This window comes from Brachyistius frenatus, unplaced genomic scaffold, assembly GCF_029030835.1.
Source record: "Brachyistius frenatus isolate BFR_SWC_R1_liver_20210118 unplaced genomic scaffold, ASM2903083v1 Contig_25, whole genome shotgun sequence".
In the NCBI taxonomy this organism is placed as follows: domain Eukaryota; kingdom Metazoa; phylum Chordata; class Actinopteri; family Embiotocidae; genus Brachyistius; species Brachyistius frenatus.
In genome coordinates this window covers 4,149,864-4,167,813 of record NW_027210624.1, presented here as the reverse complement: position 1 = coordinate 4,167,813, position 17,950 = coordinate 4,149,864, and the positions used below count along the sequence as shown (strand labels likewise).

The window sequence follows — 17,950 nt, the reverse complement described above, 5'->3', positions numbered from 1 at the left end:
ATGAGCCGCACAGCGAGTCCCAGATGATGTACATGGCAGCGAGCCGAGAGGAGCACTAGACTGGAGAGAGTTGGCCTTCTCTCGCAGTGATGCAGCTGCTTTCTCTTGGCCTGTCTTTGTCTCTGCACGTCTCTCTCTCTCTCTTCATATCTTTGTTCATTTCTCTGTAGCTGTGTATTTTTCAAAAAAATAAGTGTAACCCGCTCTTGCTGTTGTCTTAGCAAAATAGTATAATGTTAAAAACATACAAATATATACCGTTTCCAAAAAAGTTGGGATGCTTTGTAAAATGTAAATAAAAATAGAATGCCATGATTTGCAAATCATGTAAAGCCATATTTAATTGAAAATAGACCCAAGACAACATGTGTAAAGCAATGTTGAAATTGGGAAACTTTATTATTTTATAAAAAATATATGCTTATTTTGAATTTGATGCCAGCAACATGTTTAAAACAAAGTTGGAACGGGCAATAAAAGACTGGAAAAGTTGTGTTATGCTAAAAAAAAATACCTAGTGGAACATCTCACAACTAATTACGTTAGCTGGCAACAGATTATTGTAACAACGGTAACATTATTGGTTGTAAAAAAGATCATCCCAGAGAGGCAGAGTTTCTCTGCAGTGAAGATGGGGAGAGGTTCACCCCTCTGTGAAAGACTGTGTAGGCAAATAATGCAACAATTTAAGAATAATGTTGCTCAATGTAAAATTGCTAAGAATTTGGGGATTTAATCATCTGCAGTACCTGATATCATTAAAAAAAAAAGCATAAATTCCTCACATGTAGCTCCATACCATCCTCAGCAGAAATATTTGAATTATCACCATCAAGGTGATAAGAATACAGTAAATGTGTAGATGTGCATTGTGTTTCAATTCACAGCAAATTACAGATTCCGAGAAAATTCTAACCTTCTGGTATGGCCATCACTTTACCCCGGAAAACCTAATACATCATTGCACATTGTGACAGACATCTTGCCGTCACCAAGGGATCTTCCGGCCCGAACGCACAACAACCAGCCAAAGTATGGTTTGTTAATGGGTTTTATTCCACACAGCTGATATCTCACATCCATTGTGCTCTCCTGTCAGTCATTTGAGCACTTGCCCCACGCTCTGTCCACAGCCAGCCTGCTGCTCTGTGTCCTCCGGAGTGAGAGACCGTCTGGTGACCTGCTAGTGCTTTTATATGGAGAGAGACAAATTGGTAATTGCCTGCAGCTGTACCAATTAAGCCTCTTCCAGGCACCATTCCCTGAACCACTCCCCCAATCAGTCCCTCCTGCAGCTGAGCCAAACCACACCTCACCACCACACACATCATCGCCGCACGTGCTGTTTTTATAACTGACACTTAATTCAAGAAGCAGTGTATGCTTTTGTGCAGGAGTGATTACACTGTACCTCTGGTTGTATTAGTGAAAAATTTTGGATTTATTTTCCAAAATTTCATTTTTATTGGACCTGCTTTTATCTAAAGAAATAATGCCTATGGAAATTGTTGGCAGCCGGTTATGTGAATGATCATGTTTTGTGTTTTTTCCAGACAAATCTTAAGGCAACAACACAAAATGCTGCTAAACCTGGCATTGGTCTCACTATTTAAAGTTATTGTACAATGGCTTATACTTAATGCATTAATGATGTAAACATGGTGCAGATGGAAAATTCACTGAGGTTTCAGAGTCATTTTTTTCATCCAAATAATTCCAATGCCACTCTTTGCCTCTCCCTTCAATGAGATTAAGGAATTAACTTCGGTTTTGTGCGATGTGCTGGCAAATTATTAAACATTAGTCGTGTCAAATGAGAAAAATGCTCCACCACTGTTGAATGGTGCTTTTGCTTCTCTATCTAAACAGCAACAGCACATTTCTACATAAACCAGGTCTGAGATGACAGGATATGATTTCCATCTTCGAGGTTTGCTGATTCTGTCTGAAAAGATGTCAAGTGTCTGCACATCAAAGGCACCCGAAGGGACTCAAAGGTGAGCAGGCTGCCACCATTCAATGATGCAGAAAGTAAATGTGATGCACAGTAGAACCTTCAGTCCAATACCACCTGCTCTACAAAATGTCAGTCAGATTTCCAGTGCAGTACAAATACAGTTTATCTACTGCTCCATATTCCTGCTGCAATAATAGTTTAATAGTGAACTTTTAGTGACTTCTATTGTATCAAAATATGCCAAGATTATAATCACCTTATTTATTTTTTATTTTGTGGCATCACCATTATTTTCCTTTTTTTATCCATAGTTTGGTGGTCATACTTTTGTGATATCTATCAGATTTCTGTAGTCCTTCTTCTGCAGGGTCTCTCTGTCTTCAAAGTCTCTTGGTTAGATATGGTAAATGGTAACTGGTCAGTACTTGTATAGCGCTTTATCACCTTTTGGTCTCAAAGCGCTTTAACATGGTTTTCCCATTCACACAATAATGAGACAGATCACCATGCAAGGTGCTGCCATCAGGAGCACATTCACACACCAATAGTATACCATCGGGAGCAACTTAGGGTTCAGTGTCTTGCTCAAGGACACTTAGGCATGTGGACAGGAGGAGCTGGGGATCAAACCACCAACCTTCTGATTAGTATGCAACCCACTCTACCGTCTGAGCCACAGCCTCCCTATCCTCTATATGTCCTCTATTTGAATTATTGATGTTAAGGGACTAAGCTGCTGTGCTGTAGATTTTTTTTCTGGTCCATTACTGCTCTCCCACTGGGCCAGGAACTTTACCTGCGAGTGAAGCTCCACTTCACTCTGCTGTTCCAGAGTATCTAACTCTCTAACCCCGGCCCACAGTATCAGGTTCTTACACTAGTGCTGCAGTATATCTGTTAACACTGGTCTAAATAATGTGGGCTGTATAATCATTGCAGATCACATTACTGTCGCTTGAAAAATCTGTCTTAAATCATGCCAAAGAATTTGGCAGGTCATTCTATCATCCTATTGCTGGCACCAGTACCTAGAAATATGGCCAGGAGAGAACCACCTTCAAGAACCATCACGTGGACAGCAGGTAGACGGTAGGAGGATCCCTACCTGCTCCAGTAAGGAAATGGAAATTTCCCTTGCAGGGATCCCTGGAGTTTATCCATAATTCCAGCGTTGACAGGACAAAATACCTAGGGAACAGCCAATATTGTCACATCACAATATTAAAAATTGGTGCAAGATTAGTGAAACTGTTCGATTCACTCACTGAATACATGGGTCTGGAACACTTCATGGGGGGATTGTTTGCAGTCATCTTAATGGGTGTAGATCTTGTGTTAATTCTGACACTTATGGACTTGCCTTTAACTAATGGGCATTGAGCACCATGTGAGTAACTCACCAACCCACCAACACACCAACATTAAACCTCCCACAGACTGAGCAGAGTGCAACCCCATGTCCGTAAAAAAAAAAAAAAAGATTTAGGCATTGTTATTGGTCCGGCCTCAATTCCTTGATATTTCCTAGCATTGCTACAACTGTATCTAGCTCTACTACCGCTGCTATTGTTGGAACTACATTCCGAAACAAACTCTTTACTATAATATCATCTCAGTTAGCCACTTCGACGGGTCACTGATTGGTCTGTCTTTTCAGTGGCTGAGGAAACTTTATTCGAGCAGGGTTTCCATAATCGTCGTAAAAACTGAAACTGTTAGCAGCAGGTGGGCCAACGTAGTCTAGCTTGAACCACCCTGTCTCAATGAGCGAAACGCACTAATTTGTCCAGCATGTTGTCCAAACACGTCAGATGGCAGCAATGTGGGGGCAAGGCATGTTTTATTTGAACACCCACACTTTCGACAATCTTTTGTCGAAGGCATTTAAAGCGATGAACTGGTTTGATTAAACCTGATTTCTTTAGATTGTTGTACTGTGTGTTTTGGACAGTAACAATAATTGTTAAGGGCAGAGAGTTTTTCAGATACTGTTCAACCATCCGCCAAAAACATCAGTCGAAGTGTACTGTACCTTTAGAATCAGACACTCTGAAGAGAAACCTGATTTCGGCCACCAGTAAACACAATCTTATTCTTTTATTCAGTCCACAAAGCTTGTGGACATGGGTAAGGGTTGGAACACTGATCAACCTTTTCACTCTGAAAGTCCATTACATGATCCGCATTACTGTTGACATTATACCAATAGATCTCTAGATCCCTTATTCTACTTTACCCTCAATTATTAGCTCAACTTGGGGCAACAACTTTCCCTCCCAGGGAACTATTACATCAGTTTTGGAAGTAGACTCTCGTCGTAGCTGGACTGATAATGGCTCTGTCTTCATGGCATTCTGACAGATGATCTTGCTCCATTTTACAGTCGTAATTCCCTCTTTTTCCCCTCCTTTTAGGATATCTGTACTCTGTTTTTCACTCCTACCTTTGATCATTTCTGCTTCCCTCTGCTGTGCTCTACCAAATTAAACATTATTTCAACTGCTGGTTTATAGCAGTAGCTACTATGATTCTACCTTGTGCTCAAGTGCATTAATAATCTGTTGGGCACACACACAATGTATCCTCTCACTGTCTGAGCGAGGCTGTGGCAGAGTAGCTCCAATGACTCAGCAGGCTGACATGTCGCAACCTTTCAGAGCTTTGTTCATGAGGAGTAAAAGGTCATTGCTGATCTGAAGAGAAACTCTCTTCAAGGCCGGACTTGGAGCCTGAGGTGACATGTCATGAGTTACAATGACACTGCATAAAAAGTCTTAAATTCCGTTATTTCCTTCTTTATGTACTTGTATGTGTATTTTAGTAGCTAGCCAAGCTGTCTTCTGTAAAGACATTGAGCTTAATATGTATGCCAAAAAAACAAGTCAGGAGCATTTAGCATTTAGCCAGAAGGGCCTTACCCAAGGCAGTGCATCTTTCCCATATCTGTTTGTGTTTTGCTGCCAATAAGAATTGGATGGGGGTGAACTGTTGTTGCTTGGCTTTGTGTGTCTGCAGGGCTGTGGGGTCTCTCACAGCGCTCCTCAGAACTGGGTCAGAGGGATTAATTTCCTGGCCTGGCCTGACCAATTGGAGCTAATGGCAGATTAGCATGGAAAGTTTACTTCCAAAACTGTTCTTCCACTCAGCCCCTCAGTCAGGATTTGAGGAGAACTGGCATGCTGCTTTTCACACCCCTATACTGTGTGAGACCATAGCATTTAGAGTTCATTGAACTAACACATTGGTCAAACTAATTTCTTTTGAAGTAGCAACAGTCTGAAACAGCTGATAAGTTTAGCCAGCCGGTATTCATTATTAGGGCTCGAGCACCGAAGGTGCGAAAGCCCTATTGTTATTCGTAAAATTATTATTCTTTTTATACTGAAAGTTTAAATGCATTTTTGGAGGCTTTATCATATTGAAAAACTCATGAAAGTTGATCCAAAAATCTCTCCCAGCAAAAAATAGACGCACAGATGCTCCGGCGGCTTCATTTACCTACATGCATGAGATTCGGTGGACATGTGTATCACACCGAGACGTACAAAAAAGTTCCAATGCACCATTACGTCAACTCAACAGGAAGTCCGCTATTTTGAATTTAGTCGCCATTTTTGGCGATTCGCACATGTACTTTAACTAACTCCTCCTAGGGATTTTGTCAGACCGACTTGAAATTTTGTCTGTATACTCTTAACATGTTTGGGATTAAAAGTTGTTCAAAGAGTTCGTTTTCGTCGATGGGTGTGCCCGTGGCATGGCAGCCATTTTGAGCGTCTCGCCATGAAACTACAAATTGCTGTAAATCTTATGTACATGGACCGCCCGTCTCCAAACATTACATGTATTATAACAGTCCCCCCCCTGAAGACACCTGTATGGTAATATTCACTCAGTGCCCCCTGGTGGCAACTGGAAATGACACTTTTCATACTTTCACATACTACGTCAAGCTGTTTGATCACATGAACCTAAAGTCGGGTCAGAATAGCCTAAACATGTGGTTGATGATATATTGAGATTTTTGTTCGACTTTGTCAAAGGGCATTGCCGTGGCGATGCAGCAAAGTTTGATGTTTCGCCATGACACAGAAAGTTGATGTTTAAGATCAAAGAATGCTTGAAACCTCATGAAACGTGGCACATACATCAGGCGTGGTGAGACGATACATCTGATATGTGTTATGCGAGTGTGCGTGGCCAAACGGCTCACTAGAGCCCCCTGAACTGCAGCCCCAGCACATTGTTTCACCTACATGCACAAACATTTTTGGATATGTGTATCACATCAAGATGTACAAAAAACTCTCGGCAGCATGACCTCAACTAAACAGAAAATCCGGCATTTTGGAATTATTATTCCCTGTTATTATTATTCTCCATAAACAACTGTATTTTTGGAGGCTTTATCATATTCAAAAACTCATGAAAGTTGGTACACGATGGCGAAAAATTTCTTATTTTAGTGGAGTTGTGAGTGGGCATGGCTAAATGGCTTGCTAGCGCCCCCTAAACAGATGCCCCGGCGGCTACATTTACCTACATGCACAAGATTCAGTGGACATATGTATCACACCGAGATGTACAAAAAAGTTCCAACGCACCATTACGTCAACGCAACAGGAAGTCCGCCATTTTGAATTTAGTCGCCATTTTTGTCAATTCACACGTTGTACTTTAACGAACTCCTCCTACAGATTTTGTCGGACCGACTTGAAATTGAGTCGGTGCACATGTTTGGGATTAAAAGTTATCAAAATAATAAGTTTTCATCAAACTGCCCGTGGCGTGGCGGCCAAAAAGTGACCCAGAAGTCATGCTATAGCACTCTGCAACCCCCCGCCCATAAATATTCATTCAAATGTGACCAAAATTGCCGCAGACATTCTTTGGATAGTAGATATACATGTTTTCAAGGGGGTCTGCAGTGATATTAAAGATATTCCTGTTATGTGTAGTGTATGCAAAACTTTTTCACGTTTCAACTTCACTAAAAGTTGAATCACTATCAACAGGCCAAGGTGGAATTTGAACCACTAATAGCAACCTTGGTGAGGTAGAATCTTTTACCTGTTGAGTTAACCAGACTGTCGGCCGAGTCGCTGGAAGCTCTGAGCAAACTCTGTGTTTCTCCTGCCGCAAATCATTCTCCGGCGCCTAAGATAGTCCAGCGATCTACGACGCCAACACTGAGCTGGGAACAACCTCATGAAGATACGGGTTCAAGCCCCGCCAAGGTATTTCACATGATTCGCGGTTCACAAGGGGGCAACTCCCCCTGAGGGTAACATTGTTCACGGAGGGAGAGTCCCTCTAAGGCGAGTCCCTGTAAGGGTAAGACACATGGTTTATGGGGACTAAATCCCCCTAAGGCGAGTCCCTCTAAGGCAGGGGTGTCAAACTCAATTGCACAGAGGGCCAAAACTCAAAGCAAACTTCAGGTCGCGGGCCGAACAGGATAAACATTTTTTGAACACACTGAAACTACATGTTTGAACATAAATATGAATAAAACAGACAGGAATATTATTTCAGAATAAATAAACTTAAACTTTAAATAAAATAAAGTATTTTGCTCTTCATAAAAATATATCCTGTCAAAATTATACAAGTTAGAAATATGAACATGCTGCAAAAAACCTGAAAAAAATAAATAAAAATAGTGCTTTTAAGTAAAATAAATCAAAACATTTTTCTTTGCTCTTATGCCATTTTGTCTGAGCAGGATGTTTGGCATCTTTTTTTGGCAATAAGATGGTTTAGGTTTGGTGTGAGTTCCTGTGTTGTGGAGGTCCTCAGGATGGACTGCAGGTGTTCGTCGGTGAGACGACTCCTGTGTGCTGTTTTGTTAATCTTCATCACTGAGAACAGCTTCTCACTACCAAACTACCAGATATGTGCTACCAAACATGCACAAGGTTTGAGCAGCATGCAGACGGAGCTGGGGCTTTGTTTCAGGAATGGAGCGAATAAACTGTGCGGGCCCTGCGGTGTCGTACTTTGCCTTTAGTGTCTCATTACACTGCAGCTCAATCAGCTCCATCTGAATCTGTACAGGAGCAGTTTCCACGTCGACGGCAAACGGGTTGCGAAGCAGCTCGAAATTCTTTTTTCGTGCTTCAAAGTCACCAAAGCGCCGTGCGAATTCAGTGCATATTGCGCTCAGTTTGTCAGCAAAGTGTGTATTTGGGAACACCATTGCGCCGACTTGGTTCAACATTACTTGGCAACAGGGGAAGTGAGGCAAGTTGGACTGGTGCATTTGTGTCTCCCATAAGAGCAGCTTCACTTTAAATGCCTTCACCGCATCGTACATGTCAGTGATTGTGCGGTCACGTCCCTTTCGGTACTTTCATCAACAGCAAGAGAAAATGCAGTAAAGTCTTTGCTTCTCTCACTCAACTGTGTTTTTAAATCAGTGGCCATCTCACAAATCCGATCAACAACCGTATTTCTACTCAGGCTTACATTTGCAAACATCTGCTTTTTTTCTGGACACAAGACATCGCACACCTTCATCATGCATCCCTTCACAAACTCTCCCTCGGTAAATGGACGGGCTGATTTGTCAGATCTCCTCTGCCACAATAAAACTTGCTTTCACAGCAGCTTCACTTTGGGATTTTGCTCTGGTGAAAAACGTCTGCTGAACTCTCAGAGTCTTCTTGAACTCTTCTCCTCTCTGTATCTTCTCCTCTGCATTCAGGTTTTGCAGCTCCTGATGTTTTGTCTCGTAGTGCCGTCGTAGATTAAATTCCTTAATTACAGCCACATTAGCTCCACAAATGAGACACACAGGTTTACCGGCAGTGTCAGTAAACATGTACTCAGCCTCCCATCGGTTTTGAAAAGCTCTGTTTTCAGAATCAACTTTTCTCTCCTCCATTGTGAGGGGCTAGCATCGCAGTAACTTTTCAACAGGGTTGTAGCCAGTTGGAGCGCAACAGAAGCTGACTTGATTGACGTGGGAAAGTTCCCGGGTATCCGAGCATCCGTAAAGGCAACTGAAGCACTGCATTATGGGATCTGTAGTTTGTGTATTATCAGCGCTTCATATCGCCGGGCCATAATAATAGATCTATATAAAATTATCTCGCGGGCCGGATATAATTGCACGCTGGGCCGGATGTGGCCCGCGGGCCTTGAGCTTGACATATATGCTCTAAGGGTAAGCCACACAGTTCACAGAGTGCTCACAGTTTCGGGTTCGCGTTGTACATCCAGTCATACTGGTACCAAACTAAAGGTCAACAACAATACAAAAACCTTGATACAAAATAATAATCCCATTAGAACATTTTAATGCTATAGTATGACTTTTTTTTTCATATTTTGGATGACTGGGTTCGATTGCCACTTGAGGTATACATCAGTTCAGAAAAAGGTCATACTCCAAAAAGTTATAAAAAAAAAGTAATTTTTGTATATAGTAAATAGTATAGCCAGGGCGATGTGGCTAAGTTTGATGTTTAAGGTTGAACGATGCTCCAAACCTCACGAAACTTTGCACATGCGTTAGGCAGCAACTTTCATGAGTTTTTGAAGATGTTAATGCTGCCGAAAAAAGCCAACATTTTTTTTAAGAAGAATAAGGTACAAGATAATATGCAGACTGTCGCGTCCTGCGCGTCGGGGAGCCGGCCCACTGGATCCCCGACGTGCAGCATGCAAGGGCCCGCACATCACTGCTTGCAGTTTTAATTTTTATTATTATCTATTATTAATTCTTTTATTTTATTATTTACCAGTGCATTCTGACTTACAGCACAATTGTGTTTTTGAACTTTTGAAAAGTTTTAAAAAGCACCTTTTCTAAATTCAGCACACTCACGGGTTTTGCCACAACAGTCTAACCAGTAGTTTATGGTAGCAAATGTTTGCTTCATTTGACTCAAGAAAGTGTCTGCCTGCTGTTTTTGTAAGGGAAGGGTGGAGGTCCTTTTTCCAAACTGAACAATTACTAATTCTCATCAAACTAAACCGAACCATGATAACTACTCAGATACCGTGTGGGCTTAATCAGAGTTTTTTTTTTTTTTTTTATCGTGGAACAGGCCCACCATCGTTTTGTATTCTTCTGTTTTACAAGGGAAAAGGTTATAATGATGAGGGCCAACTGGATGGCCTGGAAAATAACTTAGAATTACTTTTATTATATATGTGTTTTGGGCAAAAAGGTGTCCTAGACAACAGTGCCACTGTGTCAATATTTATCACAATAGGTCAGTGACATGATAAAATCAGAAAAGCTTTCTTTATTCCTTATATGGCTGTTCACATAAGAGCCATACATTTGCATATTTCCAATAACACTCTTTACTTTTCATTATTCTCCAGCTCGAAATAATTCCGAAGCAGACAATTCATTGTTAAAGTATTTTATCCAGAACAAATGATTACCATTTCCAATCAATCATTTGTCTTGAAATTGAAAAATACATCAATAAATCCAAACAGTTTAAACTAGTCATTAATAATTTTTGTGTCATCTAATTGCCTGCTCCTGTTTTTGTCCTTCTAGAAAATAGTTACTGTGTCTCTACTCACATTACATTTAGCTGATGCTTTTATCCAAAGCGATTTACAACACACCGATGGTTCACCATCGGGAGCAATTTTTTTTAGGGTTCAGTGTCTTGCTCAAGGACACTTAGGCATGTGGACAGGAGGAGCTGGGGATTGAACCACCAACCTTCTGATTAGTGTGCTGACTAACTGAGCTACAGCCTCTCTGACATTGATGTCCAACTTCTCTCTGTTGTGTTTGGGTGTTGCTGGCACCAGTGGACCTTTTGATGTGCTGGAAGTGATTTTAATTAGGTTTCATACAGTGTCTGTGGGCTCTTTCTCTCCACTCGTCTTCATCTCTTCTGCACCGTCTGTATTCATCCTTTTATCAACCTTCTATCAGGCCTCCGGTCATACCAGTGAAGCCTGTCTCACTTCAGTGGAGCATCTTGCCTGTCAGCTGTTAAGGAAAGTTGTGAAGGCATTCTTCAGTCAGCTGTTGTGGGGAGTTTCCACATTTTGCTATACTGCTTTGTTTCTTATGGGGAGGTGATGTTTTCATGTTCAAGAGGATATTATGTTTGTAAATGTTGCAGAGGCTGCTCACATTACTTGTCTCTCTTTTTCTCTCTCCTTCTCTACCTTTGAGCTTCACCTTAACATTACAAGCAAATAAGAAAGCAGTAGGATCAAAACAAGACTGTCTAATAGATGAATAAAGCACACATGGCTCATTCCTAATTGTCTATCCTCTCTTTTCTAAGGTATTGGCAAGAATGTCATCTGTGACAGGACAGCCACGCCTCTGGATGCCTTCCGAATGATGTCAGCTGCCCAATACTATCCCAAATTGCTGAGCATTATGGGAAATGTACTACGTTTCCTGCCAGCCTTTGTTCGAATGAAGGAGCTTTTAGAGGAAGGGTACATCGGAGAACTTCTGGTCTGTGAGGCCCAGGTATGACAAAAAAAGAGATTTCCGATTGCTTTCTTAATATTGATAATAATGACAACAATTTAATACTTTACAAATATGTTTTCTTGTGGTTAGATTTAAGTTAAATCAGCACCCTCAGAACTGGCAAGCAATCAGTGTTGCTCAAAAGGTACTTGAGCAATGTTGGTACTTTACGAGGGATACCAAATGCCAATCCATTCGTTATGTTTTATGCTATTCGGTGTCTTAATTATAATTAAGTGAGACCTTATACAGTACCAAAAAAAATCTCCCCTCTTTCTCCTAAAGGTCCACAGTGGTAGTCTCCTGGGGAAAAAATACAACTGGAGCTGCGATGATCTAATGGGAGGCGGTGGCCTTCATTCAGTGGGCAGCTACATCATCGACCTGCTTACGTTTCTGACAGGTCAGCGTGCGGCAAAAGTCCACGGTTTCCTCAAGACATTTGTCAAGCAGACGGACCACATCCGGGGCATCCGTCAGATCACCAGTGACGACTTCTGCACATTTCAGATGGTACTGGAGGGAGGAGCCTGCTGCACAGTGACGCTCAACTTCAACGTCCCCGGAGAGTTTCGGCAGGAGGTCATAGTCGTGGGGACTGTCGGGAGGTTAACGGTCACGGGGACAGACCTGTACGGACAGAAGAACAGCGGTGGCGGAGGAAGTGGTGGCGGCCCTGAACTCCTGCTTAAAGACACCACGTCTCTTGAGAAGGCCTCCTTGCCAGAAAAGGCCTTTAGTGACATTCCATCTCCTTATCTCACCGGGACGATCCGCATGATCCAGGCTGTGCGGCAGGCCTTTCAGGACCAAGACGACCGGCGGACATGGGATGGGAGGCCTCTGACAATGGCCGCCACTTTTGAGGATTGTCTTTATGCTCTTTGCGTGGTGGATACAATCAAGAAGTCCAACCAGTGTGGAGAGTGGCAGAACATTGTGGTGATGACGGAAGAACCTGAGGTCAGCCCAGCCTATTTGATCAGCGAGGCTATGCGAAGGAGTAGGATGTCACTCTACTGTTAGCATCCGGCTGATGTGCTCAAGACCTTTGTCACCATAAAACTGAAGGAATGGCCTCGGTATTGTTGGAACTCTTTTCACAGATCTACTGGATTCACTGGTTTCTTTTAATACTTTTAAATCTGTATTGTTACTGTTACAAACAGAGTTTACACCACTATGACAAAGAGTTGTCGTTTCCCAACCTCAGCAGTAGAGGAAAAGCAATGTGAAAAATAATCAAACATTTATGTGTTCGGAAGCCTTTTCTGTTTTTTTTTTCATTTTGACAAAGGACTTGAGCTCTTCCAGGGAGACACACTTGTAAGTCAAACTAATTCATGCAACAGAGTCCTAAGGTGGAGCCATATCAGGGAGTGAGACTACTTCCTGGTTAGTTGGTTGATCAGTAGCAGGCATCCCTGCAGGGATTTACCTCTAACATTCTAATATTGCAAACAAATGCTTGTGATTTGAGAAATTTTTCACCACCCCGCTGGCTGCTTGGTCAAAAGGATATTGCGCCTCCTGTCTCTGCTTCTCTACTATATTACTGCATCCAGAAAGACAACACCTTACACTGTGGGTCCGAACAAGGACAGCCAAGGAAGAACAATAGTCTTCTCAAATTGTCCTGCTCGGTTGTTGCTGTAATCTGAATTACTTGCTACATTTACCAAGTGAATGTCCAAAAAAAGTCAGTGCACTTGATAGTCAGTCTCTGTCTACTCTGTATGCTTCTTTTGTGCGTGTGAAATGAGAAAAAAAAAATCAATAGTTTGGCTGGTGGGTTTTTACGAGGGCTTTACCTTCTGGTTTATGTATGCAATATAAACAGGCTGCTGCAGAAAGACTTTTCTCTTTCAGCCTGAAATAAAGGCTTAGAATACACTATGGTATGCCTTTATGCAGTAACAGTAGGCTGTGCATCAGCTTGTTAGTCCTGTATGAGTTGCTATGTTGTGATGTTCTTATTTATTTCATGCTTTTTCTATCATCATGAAGCATAGCTATGAGGTACACTGAATCTTGTGTGGCCTGTTAGTACGTATCTGTACTGAGCCTTAAGTATGGACAGTCTTGTGTGTAAAGTTGGAAGTTAATGCTAAGCTATGTGAGGTTTTTTATCGTAATATATTGCATGTGCAATTGGTCAACTCTTCTGCAAGCTAATGCAATCTTGTTTAATATGCTCAGGCCTTACTGCAGTAAGACTGAAAACTTGCAGCCAATCAATAGTGCAGCTCAATGTGATGGACAGTGAACTGGATCGGCATTTCTTTCTATTCAAAGTGTTGAGGCTGGTGTTTTTCTGTTTTTCTTACCGTCAACATTGATCCCTTCTCTTAATAATTTTGGACTAATCCTACTCTGTCTGTAGCACTCAACGCAAAGCCCACTGAATCTGATTGAAGATTAATAATTATTAAAACTTCATCAGTTAAGTTTTTTTTTGAATAACAATTGTCAAATATGTGTAATTTAAAAGGTGAAACCCGACTATGCAGTTTGCCTCTGCATTTTTTTTAATTTTTTTTTTTTTATGGAAAAGCTTTGATGAGCCCACTATACCCACTATACTGCCCAGCACCAAACAGCAGATAGACACACCTGCTGTAGCTGATGAATATAGTGAACATGTAGCAGCTAAGAGAGCCAGATAGCTGGTGATAACCAAAATAGAGATAAAGCGGAATGACTATTGGACTTCATTTTCTTTGTTAAGTGGCCAGAAATGTGGATCCAATTAAATGCCACTGCTCCATATGTAAATCTGAAACTTTCTGCTTAACCCTTTTATCTATTTTCAGCCACTGACTGATACATACAGTATTTGGTGCTCTAGTTAACACAAATATAGACTATAGCCACCCTTATCCTTCAAAGCATATTTTACATGCATCAGCTGCCCTTCAGAACTGCAGTGCATTTGATCAGAGGAGTATATCAGTAAAAACAGTCGGTAAAGAAGAACAAGGGCAAGAGTAAGCACAAATCTATTATACTGTAAAACTTCTCCTTTTGTTCTTGAAACACCTAAATTGCAGATAACAATAAATTCAAAACTATTACACTGTAAAACTCTTCCTTTTGAACTTATTGTTATCTGCAATTTAGGTGTTTTAAAGTGAGAAAGCTGAACTACTTGTGTGTTATTCCCTGTCCAGCTGCTAAGAAATCTAAAACAAACCATCATCAAGTGATTGCAAGTGCAGTTGAACTTAAGGTTGAGGATCAGTCAGCACAGGTGAAGGAACTTCACTGACCTCCAAGCCAAAAAAAAAAATTTTTTTTTTTTTGTTTGTTTGTTTTTGTTTGATTTTTTTGTTGATTTTTTTTTTTTATGCTACTTTGTTCCCTGTGCAGTTTCAAGTTCTTAAGCTGTGCTGAAATACTATCTATGTAACAACTACTGAAAATGTACATATGAAAAGATTATAAAACAACAATATGCGTTTGTCTAAAAAATAAACAAGTACTGTATGTATTTTATTTGTAAAAAAAAACAAAACAAGGAACTGGAACATGTTTCAATGAGTGTTAAGGTTATTTATTCTATGTTTTGCTGTTGAAGTTTTGTGGACTGAACTGCAGTGTATTTGGGAGATTGACAGCAGACTGAGGACTTTGGAGTGTTCAGCTTCTCAGTTCCCCATTTGTCAAGTATTGGCCAAATATCAATTTATCAAATATTCTTTCAAACACACTCTTGTGAAAAGCTTTACTTTTACTCTTGAGATGCATCATAGATCATCGTCAGAATCCAACAAATATACACTGTTAACAGCTGATGTGAAAAATCAACAGGCCATACACCCTGTTTCTGCCCTCTTTTATTGTTTGGTGTTTTGATTTGTTGTGTCACTCTATGCTTCACTGAGATCAGGAAACATTACAACTGCTGCTGTGATAAGAACTTTTTAACACTTATTTGGAGATTTTAGAAGGAAAAAAATCCCTCCTGCTAAACAGTCTGCCTGAAACAATCTCTCTTTACGATAACTTAGATTATTGCCCCTTGTGTACCAAATGCCTTATCAAATCTGCAAATAGACTTTCCCCTTTGTCAGATAAGAGGTCTCAAAATATAAACCTATAAAACATGTGGTCAGGATGTGGACTTCTCTCTTCAGTGTGGAATGTGTCTTCGGTTTTAATTTACACATTGAGGCCTGGATTTTGGATTAGAAACTTTAATTTGTGTCTGTTCTTCAGGAACTAAGCAGACACTGCATAGGAAAAATTAAAGCAATAGAAGGGTCCCTGAGATCGTTTCTTTCCGTCATCAGGCCTGTAAACTGCCTTTATTACTGTCTGATTTATGGCTCCGTGCTGGGGTAGGCTGTTTATTCGTCCATGTTGAGTCCAATTTGTAGGTGAATGATTTCCCTTTTCATAGGTAACCTAGAAAGACGTTTACAGCGAACCTCAGGTGAAAGGCCAACATTTACATTCACAGCACATTAAAGGCAGCTGGTGACTTTTGTTCGCTTTTATTGCAATCTAGCATGGACGTATGTTTCCCTTAAAACTTTGAATTAAAGTAACTTACAAGTTTGCGTTCCAACCTTTTTGATGGATTCCAGTGCCGTAGTGATAGATAACACTTTATTTGCTGGTCTGTTGAGTCCAAATGCATTACATTCTCTTGAATGTGCAATTTAGTGCTAATTGCAGCTCAAAATAATGTTGTTTGCAGATGTATATAATCTGCACATGCATCTATATGTATAATTTTGTATTCTAGCAGAGCAGGAGGCTACGCTGACATTTAAAAACATCTGGCCTGCTCTTTTCCAGATTCAGTCAACTTTAGAATTTGGAATTGATTGGAAGTGTAGAAACTGCTCCAGCCCCTTCTCATACCAAATACAGAAACGGTGATCAACCATTGAAGCATGCTAAAATGACCTATATATACATTTATTGCAACCTTTAGCGGTCGTAATAATTCTCAAGGGAGCAGTGGAGGAAATCAGGTGATTAATAAAGAGTGAAAAAGTCTGTATATGGGGAGAGGCTGGGGGTGGTTTGATGAATCGAACACAGGCCTTTCAGCCAGGTGATTGCTGTTCATGTCCCAGACACCAAAAGGAATTTATTTAACCAACATAGTTATTTGAACCCAAACCATCATCTATTCCTACACCTAACCAAGAAATTTTAGTGCCTAAACAAAACCAACAAAATCTGACGCTCGTCTCCAACAGTCAGATGACTCCAATGTTGAGGTGTAAGGACCTGTTGGTTGCCAGGGGGCACCTAAAACACTCATATGGGTTGTTTAAGGAGTGAATGGAAATTTACCTGTTGTGTTGTTTTGGTATGAGGACGTGTTGACAGATCACTTTCCCATGAATGAGTACCGTGATTCTTTCCAGGAAATAGTGTTACTTTGTGACTTTATTTGGAAGTTTTAGCTAAATAGAAAAACAGCCATGACACCTTGTGCACCAGTGCTGCCACAAGGAGTTATCTTGAAAATTCAACACACGACTATCTGAGCTGCAGAAATCCATTCACCTCCAAAGATACTGGTACAAACATGCAGGAAACCACACTTTACATAGGACATGCATTTTTATATGTTATCTGCTCCCTCTCTCCAAATTCAAAATCTCTTTTCAGACCATGAAACTTGGACTGCACAGGTTTTGGTGTGTGTGTGTGTGTGTGTGTGTGTGTGTGTGTGTGTGTGTGTGTGTGTGTGTGTGTGTGTGTGTGTGTGTGTGTGTGTGTGTGTGTGTGTGTGTGTGTGTGTGTGTGTGTGTGTGTGTGTGTGTGTGTGTGTGTGTGAGAGAGGATCCACACAAACAATAGACCCAGTGTGTTTAAATCAGCCTTGATCTCATGTTGTGATTAAATCAGCTATATTTAGTGTCCCAGCAGTGAGAATATGCACAAGAACCCGCTGTGACTCATATTGTTGGCTTAATAGACCTTCTTGAATTCTTTCAAGTGTTTGAAATTTGGATCTGCTCTCAGCTTGTGTAGCTATGAAGGTTTATCCATGTCCACACTTAACTTTCCTCTTCCATGCAGGTGATGTGAAACTTTTCCCCTTTGTCAGATAAGGGACATCCTGAGCCAGCTGCCTGTGCTCTGTGACAAATGTATCATCAGCATCTCCCTCAAATTAAGAACACCACAAACCCCAGAAGGCTTTTCGTTTCAACCTGTGCTGATGTTTGACAAAGTATGGAATCAGAAAAGAAACGTAACGACTCTTACCTTTCCTGTGAAGTCATATTATAATGCTGATGTTGATGCAGGGACAGTATTCTCACGACCCTTCACTGCTCATTAGTTAAGCATCTCCACCAGCTAGGCGTAGATCTAGTCATCTCTGTGTGCTTCTGAAGCACTGAATATTTAATGAGAGGAATTTTAATGAGCCGATGCAGTACAGTATGAGGACCTCATGCATTTTAGAAATATCTCTACACTGATTTTTCTTTTATATGCAGTTATTTTTAGTTTCCATGGTGATGAAAAACTTTTTACACGTCAGAACCGATGTT

The 17,950-nt window shown here is 40.9% G+C and overlaps 1 protein-coding gene across 1 annotated transcript in view; it reads left to right on the top strand.

Moving 5' to 3' along the window:
* Nucleotides 1–14,740, top strand: part of gfod1 (glucose-fructose oxidoreductase domain containing 1) — a 43,516-nt gene extending 28,776 nt beyond the window's left edge. Inside the window, exons 3-4 of the mRNA XM_069698109.1 lie at nt 11,230–11,423; nt 11,712–14,740. Of these exons, the coding sequence (XP_069554210.1) occupies nt 11,230–11,423; nt 11,712–12,452 (935 nt within the window). The 3' untranslated portion in view covers nt 12,453–14,740. The remainder of the gene's footprint in view (nt 1–11,229; nt 11,424–11,711) is intronic.
* The last annotated feature ends 3,210 nt before the right edge of the window (nt 14,741–17,950 follow it).